Raw genomic sequence first — 22263 nt, 5'->3', positions numbered from 1 at the left:
AAAAGCAGTCACCTAAAGCGGTATTTTCAGCACTTATCTGTGCATACTTTGAACAGCAAATATAAATAGAAAGCACTTTTAATTGTGTTCTAGGGCTGCCACAATGATCCATGACTGATAATTAAAGAGAACAAAGACAGAAAAGTCATATAATGAATGCATACATACTTTTTTATTTATAAGTCTATTTATTGCCAAGAGGAGATCTTTGCAGGCTCTTTAAACAAAACACGGCAGGCATTTTTCTTTTGGCAAGCCTACTTTGTATTCCTTTCCTTGAAATGCATTCTCACACTACAGCAGTAAATGTAAAATACAAATGAAAGGAATAGGCTGAGTGGGGACCCAGGGAGTACTGGAACCAGGAAAAAAACCTAAGCTCCTGTAACCAGTTTGCAAAGGCATGTAAAAATGCAAATGGTCTTTAAAGACCTGTGAAAAACATGGGGGGCCTGAGATAAGACTCCAGACACTGCCCAGCTGAGCCCCCAGCAGCTCAAGTTTCACTGCAGCAGCCCGGGCTGGGCTGAGACACAGGAAGGGGGAAGAGGTGGGGGGGGTGCTGAAGCCCTTGGACCAGGTCAGAAGTCTGACTGGGAAGGCGCGACCCCCTTTGCATCACTCCACGGCCCCCATGGGGGTCGCGCCCCACAGTTTGAAGACCCTTGTGTTATATGGTGCAGAAGCAAAGGCAGAATGCCCTGGGGGCGAAGGCACAAACCTCTGTTGTCGCCCAGGAACATTTCTGTAATACAGCTCCTCATGTGTGGTGTGTTTTATGCCTCCCGCCTAGCGGACATACTGGGGTTAGAGGCCCTAGGAGGGCAGAAAGACTACCTCCTATGTGTGGTTGATGAGGTGTAATGTCAAGATAGGTAATCTCGGATCCCATCCTAACGGTGTTCCTGCTCCCTTGTGGTGTAAATCCCACAATCGCACCCCAGGGGGGTAAAAGATAGTTGGATCTTTAGGGCTGAAGCAACACAATGCCCGGACAGCCTGGCACTCACCCTATTATTTTTGTATGCATTAAAAATTATCTGTGGTGTCCAGTGTGCCTTCTATACCCCAAGAGGTCAGGTTGAGGGTAAATTCCACATTTTGCCCCCGAGTAGGAGAAGAAAAACATTTGGAGCTTTAGAGGTGGGGATGCAACCAAGGTGGGCTGGTCTGCACCACATTTATTTTAAATCTCGGGTGGGGCAGAAAGTGTGTGTGTGCGCGCTTTAGGCATAAGGGTGTAACAGCCCAATGCTAGTATGAGCTGGCCACAACCCTAGTCTTTAAAATAAATAATCGCTGTTGTATTATGTGCTTTCTGCTGCCCCCACACTCCATTTCCCCACTGGAGAGGGCCGATTGAAGTTAAATCCCCCAGTTATAGGGGGAAGAAAAACTGGTGATGCTTTAGAGGAGGCAGTGCATCCCAATGCCACTTTTCTTTTTCATGAAATATATCCCCAGTACTTAGTGTGCTTTCTGCCCCCGGGAGGACAGGTAGAGAACAAATCCTGCAATCTGCCTCTTGGGGGGTGGAGCAGAAAGACTTTTTGACCTTTAAGGGTAGGTGGTATGAACAATACCAGGGTGGCTAGACCTCATCCCATTTTTTTAAAAAAATAAATATACACTACCCTGGTAGGTAGAGGGCGCTCAACCATCCTACAGGGCTGACAGATTGTAGGTGACCTTGTGGGGTGGGCAGTTAGCTATGACTGGGAGCTGCTCCCTGCACCTTTCAAATCTCTTGTGGATTCTGTGCAGCAATTGAACTCCTGGCCCAAATCCAAAACAGAAGTTCGATAGGATAGACCATTTCCCTTTTCAACGATACCTCTCCCATTTGTGGTCTGTGCTCGGGAGGCTGAGATGTGAAACGAGAAGGTCTGAACGTCTCCTTTTACTTTCACTTTCTGTCATGAGAAGGTCAATGTGCCATGCACTCTGATCACCTCTCAAAAAAACTGTCTTGCAAAATCAAAAATGCTATTTTAAGTATGGTACACTGCGATTATGTTTTCCTTTCATATCGATTTTGTCTAGTAATTTATACTGTATTAGATTTCTCTTCTTTTTCCTTCATAAGTAGTTTTATATGTCACTAAGCGGATTTGCATTTTATTTTTAGTATTATATTTTTGTACCATGTTTTCTGTTTTTGTTCAATAAAGCTTTCTAAACTAAAAAAAAAAACAGTCTTTGGCTGCTGCTAAAGCTTATTCCTAGCACCCCCAAGGTGGGGACTTCGAAAGGGATTTCCTCCCTTTGGTAGGAGGACATAATGTTCACGTCCACCGCACTCAAAGCATTAAAGCTCCTCCTACACTAATTAGGCTTATGAGCCTTGGGATGCAACTATGTGCTTTTGAGTAGTATAGGCCTAATGAATTACAAGGAGCATTTCAGGCACGTTTAAAGAGGTCAACTACTTTCTGCATAAAAAAGGACAATCAACCATAGGCACGTGTTCGTGAATGCATAAAAATAACAGCACTGGCTGCAATAACAATGAACATTACTTGAGAGTTACTAAAAAATGATTTACTGGATCTACCAGAATGCAATGGGGAAATTTTTCCAAGAACCCGGCAGTTTGCTCCCACCCCTTGTATTGTATCGCGATGTAGTGATTCTCAATATTGGGTCCCTGATGTACGGGGGACGCGCCCTGTTCGCGTCCTATTCTAAGATGCTCTCTATTTCAAAGTCATTGAAGGACTCAGTTATAAATCTTTTAGCTATTCCTTGGTCAATCACATGACCAGCCCTGCCGACACCTTTATTGATGCACTTGCAATAGCCCTCCATAAAAATGCTAAAACACCTTCCCTTCAAAGTTTGTTGTGATTTCCCAACAACTGCAAATTAATTCTAACCTTATTCTCATTAGTTAAGAGTGGACTATATAGACACTAACCTGTAGGCACAGGATTGCTTAGCACATTTTTAAATTCGACCAATTGGTCAATGGACGAACTCGTCAGGGTGACTCTCACTTGCTTGTATGGTTCATCCATTTTCGAATTAACTTCCTCATTAAATGTGAATTTAGCATGAAGCCGTGTTTGAACCCAGCTATGAAGCTATGGTCACTGGTCAAAATTCTTATCAAACTCAAACCGGCAATCGTTCTCAAAGCTCTTGCTGCTATCAAACCTCTCCATGTGGCCCCATGGACTACATTCTCTGCTCATATAAAGAGATAGCACAGTCTAAAAAGTAGTTTTCCTCAGAGGCAACCCAAGTTCATCACTAATAAATAGACCATACATGATCACCTGATAGATAAAGATTGTGGACAGAATTGAAACAAAGCTGGACTGTCTTTAGATTGAACAACATAATGCGCACACCTCTGTGGAAATCATACCCTAGATGGAACACCCTTGCCCTGTGGAGAGTCACCCTAACACCTTTCAAATGCCTTGCGATAGTAAAGGAATAAAATACATATTCTTGCTGAAACATTACACCAATTGGTCACCATAAATTCCCACTGCAGGTGGATCACCATGCAACTCATGTTAGCCTGTTTAGCCCAGGCAGTGGTGTAGAAAGAGTGCAGATAGCTCTAATGCAAGCAAGCAGTGAAACTGAACCACGTGCCCACCTGTTGGTTATTTAAATGCAGCCACACTTATGTACAGTTGGCACCTCACTAGTGCCACAGCTATCCTAAAGATGCCTTGTGTTAAAACTATGAAAATCTGTCTCTCTCAAGACTGTGATCAAATAATCTCGATTCTAAATCTGGACCCACCCCTTACATCACATCTTTCATGAGTGTTCTCAAAATCTCCCACAATCTCTAATAGACATTCACCACCCTTAACTTAAGGGCAGAATTTGTGGTACCCATCATAAACACATACGCTAATCTTAAAAAACTTTTGTCACATGCGAAGTATCGACTTTCTTTCAAATGACTGTGTTACTGACTAACCGTAGCTTAGTTTCTGTCCCCGTCAGAGGATTGTTGGCCACTCCCTTAATCTGCAGAGAAATACTATTAACATCCACAGAACAGGAGAAGGTACACACTCTAATCATACTCTGCAGCCTTAGATTTCATAGTGCATAATTTACCATTACTTTGCCTGGAATATACTGCCAGAGATAAGTGTATGGCCATGGAGTAGTTCTTTTTCTTCAAAAGAACTGGCCCGGAAACATGGATGTAACAACCTTGTCCAAGATCAGCAGAACTGAACAAGGAACTGTTTTAGCTCCAGTCTTCTTCAGTGTCTGCTTGGTTCTTCTAACCCATATCATGACCTCATATACTGGATACAAGAATCCAAATCCACAGAATGGGTTTCCCTCCATTGCATTGGCTAAGAAGAGCAGTGGTATGCTAGGCTCCTCTAATAGAGGTTTACATTTGTACAGCAATAAAATCCACTTTCATGTTGACATACTGGAGAGGTGTGGCACTTTTGAGTATTTGTTCCTTGTTTCAAGAGAAAAATGCATGGATGAGGAAACCTAACACTGCGTGCCAGGGACAGGAGTTAGGTATTCTGTTTGGGGTGAACATTGAATGAAGATAGGTGTTTTCACAAGGGGGAGGAGGTGTGATTGGAAGGAGAGGATTCTAGACTACCTTTCATAAAATCAAACTGTGTATTATCACACTGCTCACATTACGGATCCCTTTCAGAACCTAGCACAGGAGTTATGACAAATTCAAATTGGCGTCACAACAGACCCCAGCTTGTAGGTCTATAGATTTCCCATAATCGATTTAAATGTCCCACATTCTTCTGAGGATCTTGTGAAGGTAAATCAAGTTTTGGATTCTCTGATTTTGCATTTGGTCTTTCACCCTGCACAGCTTAATCAAGATTGGTTGCCTTGCTGGACCTGCTTTGTCTCTTGCTACTCCTCCGATAATAAATTTAGATGCCTGTTTGGAAACCTACGATGCCTTTCTGATTGCTTTTAGAAAGTTGTTTGAATGCACGGATTTGGAATATTCTGCTGAAGAAGCCCTTTGAGAATGGATGTTTTGACTTATGTGATTCATGTAGGTCAATTGGTATGCAAAGACAGAACTTAAAGGACTATTTCAATGAAGGATGAAAGAGAAGACAATGCATGAGTTGTTTAATCGCCATTCTTTTTCTTTTTTTAAACTTATTGATCAAGTGTTGTTAATTGAACATAGATTGTGAGACAAAAAGAAAGAAGTAGCATGAGGGACCTTTTATAATTAATCCAGAGTTACTTCTTGTGGCCAGTTAGAGTTTTGGTGGATCCTTTGCTTCAAGATAAACCCGTGCAAACAGAATTAGCAGCAGCACTTGGACTGGGTGAAAAGGAATGCTGTGAAAGGCTTGCTTATGTTTATATTGTTGTGATGCTGACCATATTATTAAGACTTGTAAAAAATGAATTCTGAAGAAATTAGATGAAGTCCAATCACTCCTGAGAAAGAGAGAGACCCTCTACGAATAACACTGATGATCATGGGTTTCTGTTTAAGGATTGTTTTGACAGCAGAAGAAGGGAAATTAATTAACGATTCTGCATTACTGGATTGTGGTACCTGCAAAAAGTATTTTGATTAAAATTGGGCCACTACAGATAACATCCCAAAACGAATAGAGAGGACTACTGTAATCATTTCAACAGTTTTTTTCCTCCATTGATTTCAGGTCAGATATGAGAAGTCTCATCACCATTCCAAGTCACTTTAGGCAACATACCAAAGTGCTGCCTTTTGACATTGTTGCCTCTTCCAATTATACAGAAATATTAGTATCCCTTGACTGAAGAGACTTAACCATATGTCAATTTATTTACCAGGACAATATTGTTGTTTTCATAGTTTTACACGATCATGGTTATGATGCACAATGTTATTGGTCACCTAATGACCAATCCAATGGTAAGACAGACCATCTCAAATGTGATTGCGAATAACCTTTATTCACTGTCACCTCAGTACCCTGCCTTTTCCCCAGTTTTTGCTAAACTTTAGTTCACGTTACTTCTTCATCACAGCGAATATGAAAGCACCATTCCAGGTGTCCCAGGCGCTAATATTTCCTTTGGATGTATTTATTGTTTAAGAGAGAAAACAGAATGAGATACTAAAAGCTTACTTGCAGGCGAATTTACTAAATATGTTAATGGTAGCATCTTCCTGTCTGGGCGGGGCAACTTTATTGTTTGTACCCAAGAAGATTCAGGACCTTTGTCCTTGTATTCATTATAGAGGTGTAAGTCAAATCATGACTAAGATCAGTATCTTTTACCTGCAATAGAGGATATATTACAGTATGTCCAAGGAGCACAAGTCTTTACTAATCTTCATTTTCTGCATATAATGGAAGATAAAAAGCGGAAGATTGCTTTTTTTGTATTTTCTTATGTGTTGAATTTGTTTCTCTACCTAGATCGCATCCTGGTGTTTTCTCACAGTCTGGTAGAAGATCACAAACATGTGAGCCTGGTACAATCAATACCAGACTTCAGCAACATTCTATTTTACTTTAATGCAACCCAAGATAATTGGGCCAACTGCAGGATCACAACATTTCCCTATAATAATACAATTCATACTGCTACCAAATCATTTTCTTCTTCTCCTCAGCATGACCTTTTGTTTTCTTCAGCTATTTACTGTGTGTTAGTTACAGAAACAACTCATTTCACAACGAGTGCACTGGTCAAAGAGAACATGCTGATAAATATCCTTTTTTGTTCTCGGAGTTAAGGTTTAGCTGTCTTCACTCTTTCTTCCAGTTCATACATTAGCAAGCAAATTTTGACAATGGTTCTTTGGAACATATCATATGATCGATCCTGTGGTTTTCCAGTTGAAGTTACCTCACACATGGAAATTAATTTTTCTTTTCATTCATATCAATAGTAGCCGCATATACCAGCTCCTTATTATCAAATTCCATCTGAACCTCTGCTAATTATGGTACAAGGACACCCAGAAAATGAAGTTCAAGAAGTTTGTGACATATTGTGATTTTCAGATGTTGGTGTCAATTCTTGAAACACTGAAAAGACTCATCATCTAGGTAGTGAACTTGGGAAAATGCTTCTTCTGTTAATGCACCCTATTGGTTTGCAGCTTCTTTCAAATAATCCTGATAAACCTAGAGGTGTTGGAGGGGGCATACTGGAACATCTGTGTCAAGGGCTTACTAGAGGTGGTCTGTGGTTAGAGGAAGCACCATGCTTTCAGGCGGTATGTTGCTGCACGCCTTGCCCAGCGCCTAGCTGGGTGTCCCCATGTCCTGGGTCACTCTGATGGTACTGTGATCATGGTCACCCAGACAAGTGTTCCAGTATCAACTGGAGACATTAGTCAGCATGGAAAGCGGTGGATCTGAACAATCAGGCATTGGGTACAATATATCTAAAGGGCTTGTCTTCTTTGTGGTTTTATCTGGTGCCATGGTTCTGAGAGAATGGGTGTGATCCAGCGTATGAACTACCCATCCTTAGATGGTGGGTTTTCCAGGAAACTCTATTGGTTCTCCCAAATTAAGATGGCCTATACGTCTTTCATGTGATGTCAGTTGCTGTTCAATTAGATTTCAACTAGGCAATCACGAGAAGATGTGACACAATGGATGAGTTCCATATTTTTGCCATGTTAGTCACTGAGTTGTTTTCCGTTTTTGCCTTTAATGTTTGCTTCTTGCAGTAGGGTTTCATTTGCACTTTTATGAATTATTTGGCCAGTCTGTTTTTCCTTTCTGAAGTCAAGTGGGGATTGGTTTCTAGCTTATCTACTGCAACATAAATCTCCATCTACAATTAAATATTATCTGATTGCCAAGAGTTTTTTTTTATTTATTTTACACCTTGTCAACTATTTCCCCCAAATGTTTCCCCCTTACGTAGACACATGACATTGTGGAGGAAGGCTGTTGGGGAGTCACCCATTCTTTTGCCAATCAAGAAGGAAATGGAACAGACCAAGGGTAATATTTCCAAGAAGTCAAGTCCTGATGAAATAAGGAGGTTGTATGTGGTCAAACACAATTTTGCCTAGGTAATTATGAAGCATGTATGTGTGAAAGCGAGAGGGAGACAGAGTAGAATGCAGAAGCAGAGTTACAGTCTTCATGTAAAAATGCAACTTCTGAGACTTGGTGCCAGAGGATACAATGGAATGTATCTTGACCATAATATCTACTGGTTCCAGGGCATAAGGCCCATTTTTAGCATAGGATTCTATTCAAGGAATCACAGTATGAATGATACTTTAAGTGAGCTTGGGGGTTAGAGAGACTAGCTCAATCCAAGTGCATATGAACAGGGAAGATTTGTCTACATAGAGGATTCTAAGACTGAAAAAATGGAAGTAGTAGGAAACGATCCCCTTCGTAAAGGGCAAGGACACTGTATCCTGTGTCTTTAGCGTTGGTTGCTGATTGAGAAGGGAAGATAAACTGTTACATACTTTTTGGATTAATTAACTGTGCCAGTGAGCTCTCTCAGGTGTATGTCTGGCTGCCAAAGCAATTGTCTCTGAAACTACCCTGACTCACTTGGCTACTAGCTAGTACCAAATTCCAATTTGAATGCACATAGTTGTGGGTTCCTCTTGAAGTGTTCTAGCTATGAGCTTTTCAGTAATGTGGCTGGAACAAATCATCTACTTATGAGAATTTAGAATTGTCAAGGTCTATATAAATCTGTTGAGCCATTCAAACATAGATTTCAGTTGTGCCTGGAGTGTGCTAAACTTCAGGCATTATTATACAACACATTTCTTAGTTAAAATGGGACGCTTCTCTGAAGGAGCAAACACAAAGACCTAAATTCTTCCTTTTCCTGTGCCGCACCATTTTGAGGCCAGGTCTTACATGGCATGCTTCAGCTGGCACCTACCTTCTTCCCCATCTTTATTCTGTTTACTTACAGTGGTATTGTAAGTCACAGTTCAAAGTTCTCACCAAGAGATTCCAGTTCATGGACTACACGAGTAAACTCTGACCTCTCCTTATCACGATATGCCCAGTAACATTGCACCATCTTAATAACCATGTTACAGTTCCCTCTCATCACCATAACACAGCTTTGTAACATTTATTGCCACCCACTAGATGAAGGTCATGGGAATCTGTCTTCTCCATGGGGCACTCTTCGATGCAGATTCTGTCACAGGGGTTTGTAATATCTTGCGTATTACATTAACTATTTACATTATTTGTTTTAACACGACTTTGCAAGTTTTATCGGTACCTTTGTTTTCCTTTAACTTTCCTCCCCAACACCATCACACGGTTATCCCTTCCATGCCCCTTTGGTTGCTTCTTGTGCTAGAACATATGGTAAGGGAAACACTAGAGAGGTGAGTGAATGGCCATTTTTTGAGGGACATTGGCCACATCAGATGCTGTAATGGACTTCCTCGGCTGTACGGAATAAGAGGGCAGCTACTTACATACTTTGCGGTTATAGGCCTCCTTCCATTGTAGCATAATATCCAGGCCTCTTAATGCCACTGGCTCTAGAACACTCTCAGTAACTATATCACTCATTTTAAAAAAAGTAAACACATTCTTCCCAATATGTCCAATAAATAAAATGACAAAGGCAGGTCACACAATAAACAGCTTTCAGTACCATAATATTTACAAATCAGGAAATAATTTAGCACATAGTGCAAGTTCCCTAAAGAACTGGATACACACAGCGGTAAAACAAATAAAAGTCAAACGGGCAAAAACGAAAAAAATATAAATACAGAAAATGCAAGACTCAAGAAACAATTCAATTTCCATAAAGTAACAGCGGTGGAACATTTCTTAGCAGCCATTGCTCATTAAAGAGCGTGACAGCTAGGAATCCAGATAGGAGGAGGAACACCCTCAGAAAAGGCAAACCAGCAACTTAGAAAATGGCGGATGAAACACAGTAGTGTCAATTGTTTTCTAGGAGCAATCCTTACACAGAGATTATTGATTATAAAACTTAGGGTCTGTTGAAGAATGTCTACAGAGTGAGGCTCTAAAGCACGTTCCATAATGGCGGCTTAGCAGGCATTCAAAAAGATTAAGACTCAATGGAGCATCAAATCTTCAAGCAATGAATGCCAGGAAATGTCACATTCGTTTCCAGACAAGACGAGACAACAGTACCATCCTGGAACAATCCTACTCATGAAGTCTCTTATCAGTATTTTTAACACAGTGGGGGAGTTATTAAAAATTACAATTGGAAACTGTGGTCTTGAAGTGGAGGTGCCTGAATAGAGTATTAGTATGGATTTTTTAAAGTGTTTCCAAATAAAGGCTCAACTTGACGTAGCTCCATGAAAGATGTTTGGGCAAAAACAGGCCCCAAGAAGGATTTCTTCTAGTTGTAGAGTATTCTTTGATATGAGTTGATGTTTAGTCTGGTGTAGGCACAATAGAGTTTTTTTTCTCACAAGAAGATAACGTCCTCTCACAATGGATATCTCGATAACAGCATTTTGAAGCATTAAAGACAACCTTGGATTGAAGGCAAACACGACTTGTGGGAAGAATTAAGCTCTTACAGATGAACTGAGGAAATTCCGAATGGGCTAGATTCATGTCTATAGCTCAAGAGAGCTTGTTCACTAAGATTTTGCGTTTGAAGCATCACCAATGTTTCTTTCTCGAATGGTGTATGTTGCTGCAGAGCTTTCCAAGTGTAGACTTCAGGTTCTATGGTGGCTGTTGGGAAAAAGGTTCTCAAATATATCTCATGAATCCGTGGTCTCAATGAAGGTATGTGGGTGGATTCCATCGATACCATGTGCTGTAAAAAAAAACAAAAAAACAAGAAGGTATAATAACAAATCTCCTAAAATGGGCATTCCTAAATAGAAACCTCCATCTCCTGCTCACTACACCATGGAGATAAAAGAATGATCCAAGCTCCATATTTGTGTAATTTTGACTTATGGCCCCCACTGAAAACAGTCCTCTCTAGCTCTAAGAGTTTACTAGAGAGTGTTGGGCCCTCCTTTCCATGCTGCAGAGAGCATTAATTCTGCAGAGGACAGACTACTGGGCAGTTTGTTGATCGCTATCCGAATGCCCGGAAGACTGAAGTTTGCATCTGGTGGAAGGTTGCTTTTTGAACACTTTGAATGGTCAATCAATTGCGGAGGTTAAACTTTCAAAGAAACTCAGAAATCTTCTCTAGTAAGGCACAACACTATAGTAAAGTGGAGACAGTTGCTTCAACTTAAAGTCTGAAACTCAACAGTATAAGAGCAATGCACATAGTTGAACGATCTCAGTGAGGCATGACTAGACTTATTCATTTTTTAAAAACTTTGTGTGGGTTACCACATAATAAAATATTAGAACATCACTTCTACACAAAGAAAGCAATTGGAGAGCCAACCTCACTTAAGGATTGAGCTTGGCGTATACCCAATAGAAAAACGTGGACATTCACAATGACTTTGGAATAGGAGCTTGAATTGGTATTCTCACCCAATGGCACATGTTTAGCATCTTATCTTTGCCCATAGTAGAGTTTGCAATGCTATGATACTCCGCTACAGCAAAGCCTGAAAAGTCACACTGACTGCGAGAGAATGTTTGACACATCACCCTGAAGTATAGCTTGTCACCCATATGCAATTACAGAATCAAATGTCACACACAATCCAAACACACAGGGCCACAACCCACACAAAGAGATGCTTTGAGTTTCAGAGGCCAAAACATTGTACTTTAACACAAATTAAGCCCTATCAAAAATGAATTATGCTATCTTATTCTACTCTATGATGAGCTTCTGGAATTAATCTTTATGCATCTTGAGAGTCACTCTACATCTTGGCCCTTGTCTGTGTGAACATTAAAGCACATCCATTAAATCCCCTAGGCATCTCACCATTATTTTGAACCCATTCTATAATTTATTGTGTAAAATCAAGAAGGGTGTATGTAGAAAATATAAATCAACCTTATCATGAAATATTATGGCTTCAGAGCCCTGACCAGGCATTCGTTTGGCTGGTGAAAGAGTGTTTTCTTCTTTTCTATGACACCATTTGGCGTATGCATCGACCTAACTTCTTTGGATGGTTGCGATAATTCCAATGTCAGATGTGCAATTCTTTGTCACTATTTGTTCCTTTCTGCTTCTTTTATATGGATGTTGATGGGGAAAGAAGTAAAACATTTAGATAAAAGGGCCGGTATCAAGAAAATACGCTCGATGCAGGGATAATGAACAAATATAAATGTATATAGAAATATTTATAGAGAAGATAATTAGTTTGAATCCTCATTTTTAGGTCTAGCCTAGAGCCAGCACGCATGCACTGCTCTGCGTGGTATGCTGTATTCTGTCTGTGGATTTTGAACAAACCCACCACACGCCCACTGACTTCATTGGTTGCTTGTTCTGCCTTTACTGATTCCATAGTTTTTGTTGGTGTATACAGTGCTTTTGTCCCCCCTTGTGGGTGTTTGGCTCCAGCCTTGGTGACTACCCATTCTACACAAATCCTTTCAGTATGTGACATACGTTTTCTTTAACTGCACTACTTCTTCACTCACTCCCTAATTGCTATTTGAGAGAGCGACAGCTCACAGTGCTCAACGCTTCAATTAACCGTACTCGGTACTAAATTATCGAGCAGTGATTATTGAGCGATGATTAATGTCTCGAGACTTTCGTACTCCTGCTATATTGGTCACATCCAGGCATGGAACAGCGCCTGCGCCAGCTGGTTATTGGTTTCCAACTTGTCTGTTCCAGTAGCGCTAAACATGAAAGAAGAAATTTAAAGGTCAGTTGTCAGGGCACGTAGACTGCAGCTCCAAGAGGCCGCTCTGCTCCTCTGTAGGCGCCTCACTGTCTGTGCTAGTTAGTCCCCATATTATTGCACTCATGTACATTGGTGTAAAGTGTTAATTGGTGCAAATGATATTGTCACCCCTCCCACCTCTCTGTTCGTGCTGCCTCTTCCCCTTCGACCACCGGTCCGTGTGGATTCTTCCCCTCTCACCACCCTATGCATTTGGCTTCTTTTACTTCCACCCTCCTCCATGTTACTCATTCTTCCCCCTCATCACTCTGTGTGGCCTTCACTACCCGATTAACAAAATCAATGGATTGCCAATAGGCAAGACCTATTGACTTTGCCAATGCTTGTTTATATTTACAAGTAGTCTAATTTCCAGAAGTCCACTGCATCGAGGGTAGAGGTGGGTGGAAATTAGAGTTCACCTGTGAAGTTTTTACAACATTTAAAGTTTTGAAATTTTCACCAATCTTTGCCTTTAGTTGAAAAATCCTTCAAGAAAAGTTTTGGGAGAAGAATTCTGCAGCAAACATTTTAATTCCAAAAAGTCGATTTTCTCAGATATTTTCAACATATTCTACCTGTCTATTTCTAGGCATTGCCAGCTGTGTTTTTGAAGATGTGTCAGCATTACAGGTTTTAATTTCCATATTAATTATTTAATTAAGGATGAAGTAAACACAAGATTGTTTCGTTTTCGTAATGTTTTTGCAGACGAAATTACAAGGGTTGCAGAGGTGGACATGCTCTGGCAGCAAAGGGGTCTCTTCTCTACCTTATCTTCCACTTTAAGCTTCGAGCATTAATCACAGTATCTCAAATTCGGACTGGACGAGCCCTAGCTCAAACAAATCTTACATTGGCCTCCTGGTCATATCACTCTCTGCACTTTTAAATCTTATTCTTGGTAACCTGTATTCTGTAGCCTATAGCTGGTCCATTCGTGCTGCATAGTGTCCCTAAAAAGTGTCTGGGTTTCAGTCTTGATCAGTACAGTAGGTGAAAGACAAAGGCCGGAATATGCCGCCGTCCCCCCCCCACCCCACCCCCCGAAGGATCACCAGTGGCTGAGGTTGATTAAATAATGAATCTCACAAAAAGTATTTTTGGCAGAGCTGAGACAGAAATAAAAATAGAAATAGAGAATCACTGTCCACAATATTGTGCCAAGGGGATGGAAAGGGCGTTTCAGCTGTTTTGCAGGACGAGAACTCTCAGATACCTGAGAATTACATGCTTCATCATTGGGTTCTCTCCTCACACCAGAGACTCAAGGGCTACAACTCCTCAAAGAGTGAGAAAGAGCTGAGGTGTAGACTGTTGTGGAGGGCTATAGTGTGTTGTGAAGTGGTGTAGAGCAGAATTGAGTGGCATAATGGGTGTTGTGTAGAGTGGTGTAGAGTAGACTAAAGTGGAGTAGATTGTGAGAGTGGAGTGGCACAGTGAACAAGCATTGGCATAGCCAATAGGTCTCGCCTTTGGGACCTTATAAGTGTTTAGCCATGCAACAGCATAACTAAACACTTATAAAGTGATCGCGATCAAACATCAAAGCGGCCGTGCGGCCGTGAAAGTAATCACGGTAAAAGTGGCGCGCGCGCCCGCGCACATGCACTGTAGCTCTAGGCTGGCCTGGTAGCACTTTTTGGAGCCCTCTCAATAAGTCTCGCCAGACGAGCGCATGCGCTGGGTCAGGCGAGACCTAATAAATGAGGGCATGCATCAGCGTGTATGGATTAGTGTCCTTGTTGGAAAGACAGGGAGTGGTTTGTTGGGGTCTGTGTATCTATATTTGTATGTGTGCATGTGTACATGAGAAGGGGTGTGAGTGAGAGAGAGAGAAAATACAATGTGAGAGGCAATGTCTGTGAGAGATTGACCTCTGAGGTGCACTAACTGAGGTTGGACATGGTGGGATTGCTAGGGCTCACTACATCTATTTTTCAGAATAGAAGGCTTATACTTGTAGATCAAGTTCTGAAATGCACAAATACGGGTACTTTGTAAAAGTTGTCTATGCATTAATAAAATAAAAACAGTACATCCATAGCATAATCTGTAATAAATTGCAATTCCCAGCTTCCTAAACAGATAACTTGGTCAACTCGAGAAAGTGTTTTGATGTGCCACTTATTTTCATAGTTTGCAAACAAAGGCTATGAAACTAGCTTTACTCAAACATTGGAAGTAGTTTAACGGCTAGAAGGCGTTGGTAATTGTAATCAATTATGTGGCTTTTGCTAAGACAATATAGGGCCTTTAAATAACTGAGATACCAGTAAAAATATTAGAAACACTGTATTTAGTGAATATTGCAATTAGTTCACATACAAATGGTAAATTTAGCATTCTGCACCTTCCTGTACCAGACATACACAGAGAATTTACAGTGTGAAAAGAGGAATAAACAGGTTTGAATGTGCTGCTGTCCGTTTATACAGTGGACACTGAATTATTAATTGTGTCTTGGCACTTGATAGTAAATGCAACAGTGCCCTATTATTTCTCTTGGAAATATGAAAAGATGAGTCATCAGAGATTCAGAGGTGGACCTACAGACAGAGTTCGACCCACTGAGCTATCCCCCTATGTATCGATCAGTGTCAATGTCTGTTATATCCTGCTCTCAGTGCACACACCTTTTGCTCTACAAAAATGGTGAGCCACTAGAGAGGCCCTGTGCCCTCGTGGGCAGTGGATCGAATTTAACCCTGCCAGAGATCGCTCAATTGGAACAGATAGAACAGCGGAACCAGCGGAGCACTGTGCGGAATCATGGGAACGTAGAGTTGAGCGACTGCCACACAGTCAGCTCCATGGTCAAGATGGACCAGTCAACTACCAGAAATGACGCCGTGGGGGTCCCAATGCAGGCATTACTGCTTGCTAGATAGACAGCTAGGTGGGTTTCCGCGCACACTGCCGAGAGATGAGCGCAACATAAATAGAGCTCATTTTGTCCACAAATTTGTTGACTGTTTTTTTTTTAACTCAATAATTTGAGTCTGCGATGCCGATTTTAAATATCATATATATATATATTTTTTTTAAACTTTGTGGATCTGAACAGTGCACGTGTGTCTGCACAGCTTGCGTGTTAGCAAAACAGCAAAAAATACCGAAACTATGCGGGCATATTAACAAGGGCCAGCGATAAATATCGCAAAGCACGCTTAGCGCTTGCATATTTATCGCCGGCTATCTCGGGAATTTATCGCCCGGTTTGTGCGTTATTAACAACGCGCATCGCCGAGGCGATAAAAATACCAGAGATAGTTGGGATATTGCCGTTTTCCATGGTGGAAAACGGCGATATCCTAGATGATAGGGCCTGTGGCCTTAGCCACAAAATCCACCCCCCATGTTAAGTATGCCTTAGTCAGGAATTTAACAGACGTTAAATTCCTGCGTTAAGACATACTTTTCGCGATTTTAAAAATCGCTACCCTCCCTTGTTAATATCGTGAAGCTGCCTTCGCTGCAAACGGGCGCTAAGTCAGCAAGACACGCGATAGCTTGTCTTTGCTGATAAGGCGATGAAATTATCGTCGCTTTTCGCCCGAAAACGGACGCAAAAGCGGCGATCATTCATATCGCCGCCTTGTTAATATGCCCCTATGTGTTTTGGGCCGTGAACTAACAGGCTGCCGTTAGAGATCATTTCAAAATTAAGGACTCCAGGGGCAACTTGTGCAATTGCACATCTATTTATTTGTGTCTTTTAGAGCGCACCAACAAAGCTCGAGGTAGGCTGTCTGGTACTTACAAGGGGGGTGAAATGTATACATATTCCATGCACTGGCGTAACGAAAATTGATGGGGCCTCCCTGCACGGTACGTCGAGGGGCCCCTCCGGGCTCAATCAGGAGCTCTCCGGCCAGAGTGCAGTGCCGAGGGGGCCCGCTGGAGCTTGGGGCCCCCCCCTGACCGCGGGGGCTGTGGGGGCCTGTGTTACGCCCCTGACTCCATGAATTCAGGTCCTCCAATAAGATCATGAACATACATAGGTCCTAAGCGCTGAGGGATATATTCACAAGAACGTGTGCTAAACATCACCAAAAAAACGCTAACGCAACTCTACACATCGCAGCCTATCGCTGGAAAATAACCCCGTGTCAACGTGGAATTCACAGCGCGACAGTACCATGCGATAGTCCGCCGAAAACGTGGCCAATGTCCGCGATACAACCACCGCAACGGAGATAAAAACACAAACCCCAACGCGTAAAAAAACGTGATGTACCCAAATGCGATAAGAAAACAGTGACAACCACCGAGAGGCCAGGAATACCCACGCGTAATGCGGGAAAAAGCACAAGAACAGCATACGGAAAATGCCACTAAAAAACGACAAAACGATGTACCCTGACCGACTACAGAGGACAACATAAACCCCACAATCCCCACGGAGGAACACCCAGGAATACAGGGCCCGTGGAAGGGCAATGAGAAGAGGAAGACGGGGTACAGTCGCCAGGAAAACCCGATCATCGCCACGGATGAGCCAGAACACCACCAACAACTGTACGTCACACCTCCAACGTGTCATTGGCACCAAAGAGGCAAAGATGGCACACCACCTCAGACCATGTGAATGCCGTCGCATGGCAGAGGAGGACAATGGAAAGCACAAGAGGCCCTGGACTGATGTGAATGGCAAAACCAAGCAGAAACTCGCTGCCAACACGAAAGCAGCAAAGCAACCCGGAGGAGGGGGGCCAGCAGAACACCAGGAGCGGAATGACATGGAGAATATGGTGGCCACAGTCGGCAGACGGTGAAAGGAGTCGGGGATCCGGACACTGTCCAACATTACACAACACCACATCAACAGGGTGCGCACCGACCAGGGAGTGGGTGGATGGAGGGAGATGGGCACAATGGCACACATGCACAATTAAGCAGAGCACACTGCACACCCACGATGACTCAAGATCATGTCCCTGATCCCATGGGAACACTTCAGCACACACAAACACCAAGCAGTCCCACGGACACCATGTGCCCAAAGGAGCACCCACCCAACACATCAAGCACAGAACCAACACATGCACACGTGCGAAACACAGCAAACATGCATATACGTCAGCCACACTGACAATGCAAGAGACACCACATGACAAATAGCATGGCTGCAGTCCAATCACCATGACAATGTACACTGCATGACACGGAGGTGGCTGAGTGTGGACCACAACCGGAAAGGAGCAGGCCACACTCTGACACAACTACTCGCACAAACAACCCCTGACGTCAACGACACATCTGTGGACAAACCATGCCCAAGAGTCGCAACTCAACAAAGAGCACAAGTTACCCAAGTCTGCAACATCTCAGCACCGTAGAAGCACAGAACCGACAGGCACACCTCATGAAAGGGACCAGTGGCAGACAAATTAGAGCCGCAGGAGCGAATCACCCACCATGCAGCATGCGCACATAAGTATAAGTGCACCTTGACATTGACAACATTCCAGTACAAACAGCAACACCTCCACAACAGAACACAGGACACAACTAGTGCCGCAAATGTGCACAACATGGCAAATTACATCTGGCACAACAGGAAACTGTGACATGACAATGTACAAGTACAACCTGTAACTTGAAAATATGTTTTATTCACACATGATGTGCTTTTGGACATTTTGTACTGTTCCATGATTGCCAGGGATGGCCACAATGTGACGTGCTCATGAGAAGAAAACATCAATGATGGTGTTCCTACGGGCCATTCCTGCCACAGCTGCAGTGGGATGTGGGCCACCTGCCCCATCGTCACCATCATTGTCTGGTACTTCTGGAACTGGGATCCATGGGGCATTAGTGCATACACAGATGTTGTGCAACACACAACATGCAACGATCATCTTTCACACGATATCCGGGCTTTACAGGAGCTTTCCACCTATGCCGTCAAGGCTCCTGAAACGTGACTTCAACACACCAAATGTGTGTTCAACGATGTCCCTGGTGTGTATGTGGGCGCCTCTGGGCGGGTGTGTTTGGGTCTTGGAGCAGTGTCATCATCCAAGGGCAGAGTGCATATCCTTGATCACCTGTGACAGTGCAGGGAGAAAAGAGTCAATACTTGGTTCGGCAGGATGTGATGGCAGGCCCACTAATCCGGTGACGCCTGTGCTGGCTGTGTGTGGGGTGAGTGTAAACCAGCCCTCAGGGAGTAGCTGGTGCTGGCAACAACTCCAACAGTCATCAGGCACTCAGAAATGCAATGTCAGAACAACTAGGGGGGATGACTTGAGTCGCACAGGGTTAGTGGCCCCGGATGCACAGCGGCCGACACGGGCCCACCACCACGGGACGCTGACCTGCGGGAGACTGGGATAGGTTCATGAGGGCAGAGCAGGGTCTCGTATGTGTCAGAGGCTGACGGTCACTCACGGTGCACAGGGTTAGTGGCACCAGTGCTGTTGGGGGATGCTGCCTGCGATGAGGCGTGTCCAATGGTGTGGACTCCTCCACATCTTACCCAAGACACAGTTGCATATGTATGACCTACTGGAGCACAGGGTAGGCCTGAGACCTCATCCACGTGTCGCCGTCTTGCGTTGAACAGGGTTAGTGGCACCACGTATCGCAGGCCTGCGATATGGAATTATGCCTCACTGATCTAAGGGAGTCTGGTACTGTGGCCACTACCACGGACTTGGGGTCACTGCCATTCAGGACACAGTCCCACATGTGGGACCTACTGGGCTGTAGGGGACGCAGGTGGAGTATGTCAAAGAGAAAGGAGTAATGTGGGCCAGCATCGGGGAGCCCAGCGATGGTCTGCGGAGCCTGCAGAGGTCGCGGGACTGGTGCTTGGAGCTTGCACCGGCACGTGGTGGGCCCTCTTTCATACACGACTGTGTCGGCAAGTGAGCAGTGCAGCCTTGGAGCGCTGGGGCGGGCAGACCTGGTCTGGGTATCAGCATCCTGGGGTGCAGCAGGTGCACAGGGTCGCAGGCCCCGCTGCTCACGTCGTCGGCCTCGTGGCAGACTGGGAGGTGCCGCCCTGTCAGTGACGTTGGCCTTTCCGGGAGAGAACCACGCTCTGCGCCACGAGGTTTTCGTCCACACCCCTGTGCAGCCCTGGCGTACTCAGGGTCAACCCACTACGCTCCCACGCACAGGAGGGAAAACAGCGAGCGACATTTCCGCTATCTGACCCACGGCCTGGGATGACATGGTTGCGTCCACTGTTCACTACTCTCCAGTCACCAGCAGTTGTGGTCTGCATGGACATATCTGTGGTTTGCATTCCCATGTCTGTCCTGCACATCCACACCTCACTTGTTGATGTGTACATTCCCATTCACGGGTCACTTGCATCGTTGTAAATTGTAAATTGATACTTGTATAGCGCACTACTCACCCGCAAGGGTCTCAAGGCGCTTGTACGAATACCGCTGTGGAACCCATCCTGGCTTTTCCCTGTGAGGCGTCCACTCCTGGGCACCCCCAAGGTGGAGGCCAGGCATCCTTAGCGTTGTGGGGGCCGTTGTGGAGATTAAGCAAGCTATTGCCCAGAGTTGCAGAGTGGGACTCCATGATTGGAATGGCACCGAGGCGAGAATTATCAGGTCCGTGGAATTTTTGAGCCCAAGACCCGCCGAGGTGGGGAATTGAACCCTGGTCCCGGGCTAGACCTCTGCATCAGGGTCTGCCGTTCTAATCATTGAGCCACACTTCTCCACACATGGCTGCCTTCCGCATCTCCACACGTTCAGCTGTTGTGTGGCTGTGGTGCCAAGATATAGCTGTATTGTGTGCAGTGGTAGCCCAGGATCACCATGGAGTAGTGTTGACGTGTCTGGTAGGTGGTCATGTTGTATGTGGTTTGGTCATGTGTGCATTCCCACATTTGTGCGTTGTGTGATGGTGGCTTTGAGGTGTGTGGTGTGTTGATTTGGCACTTACCAACGAGCATCCAGATCCAGATGTGCCATCCTGGAAGCGCTGGTTGATGGACTATCGGAAGATGTAGGAATCGTGCACACTGCCGGGGTAGTTTGCAACGACATTGGTGAACATTCCCCGGCGGTCCACTATTGCCTGCACATTGATGGAATGCATGTGCTTTCTGTTGCGGTAGTGGTGTGCAGTATCCGCAGGGGGCACAAGTGGGACATGTGTGCAGTCTATTGCCCCCAACACTGATGGGAATCTAGCTATGGTATAGAAGCCTTGCTTGGTCTCCTGCTGTTCCTCTGCAGTGTGGGGGAAGTGAAGGTACTGAGGTATGAAGGTGATGAAGGTGATGATGGCATCCAGGACAGGTGTGATGAACTTTGATAGGGCTGGCTGTGAGACCCCACTGACTCTGGCAGTTGTTGGTTGGAAGGTGCCAGAGGCCAACAGGTGCAGCACCACAGCCAGCAGCTTTGTCTGCGGAGGGATGTTGGTTCTCTGCTGTGTTGGGACCGTCAACCTGTGGGCGATGTGGTCATGATGCGGATGATGGTTGACCTTTTGAACCTGTAATGGGCAAGGACTTCCTCGGGCGTTAGGTCTGTGAGAGAGGTGCGTTTTCTGTAGGTCTGCTGTCTTACTCTGTGCTGCCTCTGTGGTGGTCGGGGGGGTGGGTCCGGGTATCCCCCTGAGTGTGTCTGCTAGAATACTGAAACCAGAACTTTAGCTACAGGACAGATCTCCAGTTTCATCAAAAAGCCTCTCGGCAACCGGCTTTTGAAAACAACAGTTTGCACTAATTTGATCGTATCCCAGAAGCTGGACACAGATGTTTTAACAAATTATACAAATGAAAGAGAAGAAATTTGACAGGAAAAGAAAAGGGTTCACTCACCAATTAAGCCTTCTACTAGGAAAGCCAACACGTGTGTTTCATGATCGGAGCGAGATAACAGTAACAGCAACAAAACGTGCAATTTAAGGGTGCAGAGTGGATTTAAACACTGCAAGGTGATATAGAACTTTTACTTGAGTAACTCTTGCTGGGCTCTTTTCTTTAATTTTTTGACCCAAAAGTTTGTTTAACCCATTAACAATTTAGGACTACAAGTATCAATGCATAGAAAAAAAGTATCTTGTATTAACTAACCCGTTAAAATGAATGCCCAGGGTGATCTTTCAGCATTTACTGCTTAAACCCAAACATTTTCAGGTGTGCTACATATGACAATGATAGGTGATCAGCACGCAGAAAAGAGCACGTTAAACACATACATTTAACTTTTGTTTGAGCTTGGTTTGTTTGCAGTAAATTTAACACACAGGACCACAAATGCCACTTCTTCACAACATAGATTGTGAATCCTCTTATTAGTAATCCCATTTCCATTAGTAGTTTGTGTGCTTGTTTAATACTGAACAATCACTTTTCCAACATGGCCCTCATTTCTAATTACAGTGAACTGCAAGAGTATGAGTTTTGCTTACAATACAGAACAGAGCGTCCTGTCGTAACATCAACAAAATTTGCATATTCATGATGCTCCGCATTTTCAATAGAATGAAAGGCAATGTAG

General features: G+C 43.9%; 1 protein-coding gene across 7 annotated transcripts in view; it reads right to left on the bottom strand.

The window, feature by feature from the left end:
* Positions 1–9578: 9578 nt before the first annotated feature.
* POU2F3 (POU class 2 homeobox 3) overlaps positions 9579–22263 on the bottom strand; it is a 122378-nt gene continuing 109693 nt past the window's right edge. For all 7 annotated transcript variants that reach the window (XM_085645958.1, XM_085645961.1, XM_085645962.1 and 4 more), the window contains one exon: positions 9579–10761. In XM_085645958.1, the coding sequence (XP_085502084.1) occupies positions 10722–10761 (40 nt within the window). In that variant the 3' untranslated portion in view covers positions 9579–10721. The remainder of the gene's footprint in view (positions 10762–22263) is intronic.

This window comes from Triturus cristatus, chromosome 3_1, assembly GCF_964204655.1.
Source record: "Triturus cristatus chromosome 3_1, aTriCri1.1, whole genome shotgun sequence".
Classification (NCBI taxonomy): domain Eukaryota; kingdom Metazoa; phylum Chordata; class Amphibia; order Caudata; family Salamandridae; genus Triturus; species Triturus cristatus.
The sequence above is the reverse complement of the archived record's forward strand: the minus strand, read 5'-3'. Positions and strand labels throughout refer to the sequence as shown.